This window comes from Merops nubicus, unplaced genomic scaffold, assembly GCF_000691845.1.
Source record: "Merops nubicus isolate BGI_N331 unplaced genomic scaffold, ASM69184v1 scaffold23142, whole genome shotgun sequence".
NCBI classification, from domain to species: Eukaryota; Metazoa; Chordata; class Aves; order Coraciiformes; family Meropidae; genus Merops; species Merops nubicus.
This window is the reverse complement of record NW_008593169.1, coordinates 68,378-73,154: the sequence shown is the minus strand read 5'-3', so window position 1 is coordinate 73,154 and position 4,777 is coordinate 68,378. Positions and strand designations below refer to the sequence as shown.

The window sequence follows — 4,777 nt, the reverse complement described above, 5'->3', positions numbered from 1 at the left end:
ACAAGAAAGCAGGGGAGGGACCATTCATAGGGGTCTGTAGTGACAGGATGAGGAGTTATGGCTTTAAGCTAGAGAAGGGTAGATTTAGGTTAGACGTTAGGAAAAAGTTAAGATGAGGGTGATAGACCACCGGAATAGGTTGCCCAGACAGGTGGTGGAGGCCCCACCCCTGGGAACATTCATGATCAGATTTGATGAGGCTCTGAGTAGCTTGATCTAGTTGGGGACGTCCCTCCTTACTTCAGAGGGGTTGGACTAGATGACCTTTGAAGGTCCCTTCCAACCCAAGCATTCTGTGATTCAAATACGGAACAAATATAGTTTGATTTCCTAACTGAAGCTAGAGAAATGTGGTGGATCAAAACATGGGGAGATAAAAATGGGGAAGCATGACTGAACACAAAAAGGAAATGTGCAAGAAGCAGAAGCAGACCAGGTGGCCCATGGGGAACACAGAGACAAAGATCCAGGCATGCAGGGCTGTGAATAGGAAAGCCAAAGCCCATCTGGAGTTGAATCTGGCAAAGGACATGAAAGGCAACAAGGTACAGTAGTGTGAGTTTAAAGTGAAGATGTGGGCTTGCCTCTGATTATGGCAGGGGTCCTGCTGGTGGGGCCATGGAAGAGGAGGAGGTATCGAATGCTACCTTTGCCTTGGACTTAACTGGTAAGATTTGCTTTCAGGTATGCCAGGCCCCTGAAATAAACGGGAAGATTTGGAACAAGGAGGGCTGGCTCTTGGTTTGTATCAGGTCAGGGAGCATTTGAACGGGTTGGATGTAGCACAGCAAACAAGTTCATGGGACTTGATACAATGTCCCCATTAGTAATGAAGGAGCTGGCCAATGTCACTGTGAGGCCAGTCTTGATTTTTTTGAAAGGTCCTGAGGAATGAAGGAGTTTCCTGAGGAATGCAAGAAAGCAGATGTCACCCCTGTCCTCAAGAAGGACAAGAAAGAGGATCCAGGGGACTTACAGGCAGGTCAGCATTGCCTCAGTCCCTTAAAGCTGGTGAAGCAAATCCTCCTGGAAGCCAGTTCCTAACATAGTGAGTGCATGGAGGTGATGGGAAGTAGTCATCATGGTTTACAAAGGGGACATCAAGCGTGACCTGATAGCCTTCTACAATGAGGTGGCTGTCTTGGTAGATGAGAGGAGAGCAGTGGGTGCTATTTATCTTTACTTTAGCAAGTCTTTTTAGACCATATCCAGCAGCATCCTGTGGGACAAGCTGATGAAGTACAGACCAGGTGGGCACACTGTGAGGTGATCTGAAAAGTCTTGCAGCTGGAGAGGAATGTCTCTGTTGGTACTGATAGGGAGGGCTGAATGGCTGGATATCAACTGTGGAGAAAAAGACCTGAGTTTTGTGGTGGACAACAAGTGGAACATGAACCAGCAGTACACCCTTGGAGCAAAGGTCGACAGCATCATGTGCTTCATTTGGAAGGGTGCCCAAGTGTCATTTTTGACCCTTTGTGAAAAGAAAAAAGTCTCTTAGACTTGAAGGAGACCTGAGCAGAGTGCAAACTGGGAGATCTTTTGAGGTGCCTGGGTCAACTAGAATCAACTACAAGTCTTGGTTTTGATAGCTTTTTCCCAGAGCATGTTTGGTTTCACAGCAGTTCTGTGTTGTGTGAGGTGGCTTAAGGTCATCTGAGAACAGTGAATCTGTTTCAAGACTCGTCTTGCAGGTTATGGTGTTAGATGGGTTCCATTTGTAAAGGTTAGACTACCTGTGTGCAGGAGTGTGTGATCCCCACCTTCTCCCAGGTGAACATGGGAACCCAAGCTGTCAGTGCCTGGTTCCTCATGGGCTGCAGCAGCACTGCTGGACTGAGTGTGCTGGGAGGACACCACTGTCCCTTACTCCCTCCGAGGAGGAGGGGGCATGTTTGATAGTGTCCTTCAGCCTTTTAGTGGGATGCCAGCGCTTCATGTATGCGGACCTGACTGCATAACCAAATACTAAACTTCACTAAAATATCAGTTGTTTTGCTTAAATACTGAATGATGACAATGCAAACATAAGTGATCATCTGATCACCAGATACTCTCCTTGGCTCATATCTCAGCTTGTATCTCACAGCTGTTAGCACAGTTCATTTAATTTTGAGGTAGATGCAAATGAGTTCCTTTTAAAATAGGGACTTACTGTAGTTTAACCATTACAGTCTTTGAACAATCAAGAATGGAAACTTGTGTGCTTTTCTGAAGGAAACGGCTCAAATGGATATTTTCTTCATTGTGAGTGAATTTTTTGAGTGAACATCTATTTTTTACAGATGAAAAGTGGAAGTTTAAGGTTTTTAATCAACCTGAGCATACCAGTTCTTGTTTTAAGAAACAAGCCTCCATATCTTGCAAATAGAATATACTGGTAGGAAAGCATCACACAGGTCTTCCTCCCTTCCCCCTCTCACCAGGGTGTTAACTGTAGTTTGGGTCCCAGTGGCTGAGGGACCACTATCCCTTGCATGTATTTTCTAAATCAAATTCTATCATGGGTTGAAGCAGTACAGCTGAGTTGGTATTGAGCATGACTTGCTCTTGTTGAAAGCACTCTTCTAAAGCAGTCTTGTAGTGCTTTAACAGTTGTCTTCGCTGTCAGACCTTTGTAAGGAAAAAAATTTAAAGAACAAGTGACTTGATCTGAAATAAATTGAAGCTTGGCTCACCTTTTTTCAAGATTTGTTTAGTGTAGTTTCCTAGGTCTCAGGGCAAACAGCTATTCTCTGCTTCAGAGGTTAATGATGGTTAAATTAGTGCTTATAGATTTCTGTGCTTTTAGCTGCTGAAAACTCGGGGTCTGTCCTGTGTTTTTCTTCCAACTCTTAGCTTGTAATTACCTCTTACGTTTTTTTTTTGGTGTTCCATGTAGGATTTGTGTTATTACTGTTTAAAAAACGTGCAGTTAAATTGGCTTATTTCATACATCTGAAAACTTCTGTAATATGCTTTTAACAGTGTATGAAAGGAAACACAGTAGACTTCTGTAAGGCTCCTCTCCATTCTTCCTTTAAGATGTCATTAGGTAAGGTAAGGATTTTTCTTTGAAATGGCTGCTTGTGTTAAGAAACTAGTGTTTTCAATTAAAGGAAAAAAGCTTCAGAATAGTGCAGGGAAGGAAATAGTCCCATTACAGGAGAGATGACGGCCAGAAGTTTGTCTTGTTGCATTTTTAGTGGTCTCTGTGGTGCTAGGCTGTTCACTTTTTGGCTTTATCTCTACTAGAAATTTGCCTTGGACCCTATAGTCAATAGTTTGTCATGGTCATAGGCTCTGTGTTCCTAGCATTCCACTGAAGTGTGGTTAGCATCAGTGACGTTTGTTTCTGTTTCTTGCAAACACCACAAATGAGCACTTTTACATATTTGCACAAATGAGCAAGGTCTTTATCTGTGTCTCACCTATGGGAACAATGTGCATGTGGATACTTTTTATTTTTAAAAAAATTAATCTATAAACTGTATTTTCTACTAAGGCTTAGTACTAATGTCGTGAGCCTTTACTTAAAGGCTTTTTCCTTGCGTAGGAAAAGTAACCATCTATTGCAGATTTATTTTGGGCTTATTCTGTCATAACTGATTTTCCAGTCGCAGTTTGGCAGAAGCATGCTCAGATGGGGATGTAAATGCTGTACGGAAGCTGCTGGATGAAGGAAGAAGTGTGAACGAACACACTGAAGAAGGGGAGAGTCTCCTTTGCTTGGACTGTTCAGCAGGGTATTATGAATTGGCACAAGTAAGTAACAAATATAATCACAACTAAGCCAGTGTGAAGCATTGTCTAAGGGGCTTCTTTGATAGGTAAACATTTTGGCTATTCTGAGTATAATAATTTTTCATAATTAAACAGAGTATAAGTTAATACTTCTTATTGTGGGCTTCCAGTTATTGTTTGCCTTTTGAAAGGAAAATGCCATCCTGTATGCCTTTAGGTTTAAGGGATCTGTCTGAGGAATGCCTTGTGTTTTATAACGTATCGACTTTTCCAGCATTGTTCGAGATGCAGTCAAGCTGTTCTGCCAACCAGATGATGCAAGAGGATGTAAAATAGCAGCAAGTGGTTACCTTTTAAAAACTCATGCCTCAGACACTCAATCCTTTTTTAATCACCTCTGTATCAACAGTGCATTTGTGTTGATTTTTTGGCTTTTATACTTGTGCATCTGAAGGCATAATTTTGGCTTCTTTGAAAAGATGCTTAGGTCATAGTTCCCCAAAAGGGGCCAGCTTCATATTTTGGTGCCAGGCAAGAGTACAGGGAGAAAACTGTTTACCTGTGAACTTGACCCGGTGCGTGCTGTTAATACAAGTGTACAGTTTCTCTGCTGTAATTCTGGCTAGTGCTCTGTCATTCTTGAAAATGTCAGTATTGCACTGTAACTTCATGTTGAGTTTAGCAGATATGAACAAAGGTAGAAAAGCAGCATTTCCTGAAGCAGAGCACAGTGCAGGTAGTAATGTAGTAATTATAAATGGTCCTGGGGAGTGCCATTACGCATCACCATTGGGGGTGTTACTGCAAGAGGATGGCATATCTGCCTGGGGAATCAGTCTCTCAAGCTTCACTGAACTAAAAGCAAAAGGTTGGTGATCCAGTTTATTCATTCAAGTGACCTTTTTTCTCTAGGTGCTACTAGCAATGCACGCAAACGTTGAAGATCGAGGGAATAAAGGAGACATAACTCCCTTAATGGCAGCTGCCAGCGGAGGCTATGTAGATATTGTTAAACTGCTCCTTGTTCATTGTGCAGATGTCAACGCACAGTCTT

General features: G+C 42.5%; 1 protein-coding gene across 1 annotated transcript in view; it reads left to right on the top strand.

Annotated features, from left to right (window-relative positions):
* Window positions 1-891: 891 nt before the first annotated feature.
* Window positions 892-4,777, top strand: part of LOC103768244 (ankyrin repeat and KH domain-containing protein 1-like) — a 68,360-nt gene continuing 64,474 nt past the window's right edge. Inside the window, 4 exon segments of the mRNA XM_008935386.1 lie at window positions 892-982; window positions 1,320-1,434; window positions 3,597-3,744; window positions 4,636-4,775. Coding sequence (XP_008933634.1) covers window positions 892-982; window positions 1,320-1,434; window positions 3,597-3,744; window positions 4,636-4,775 — 494 coding nt within the window.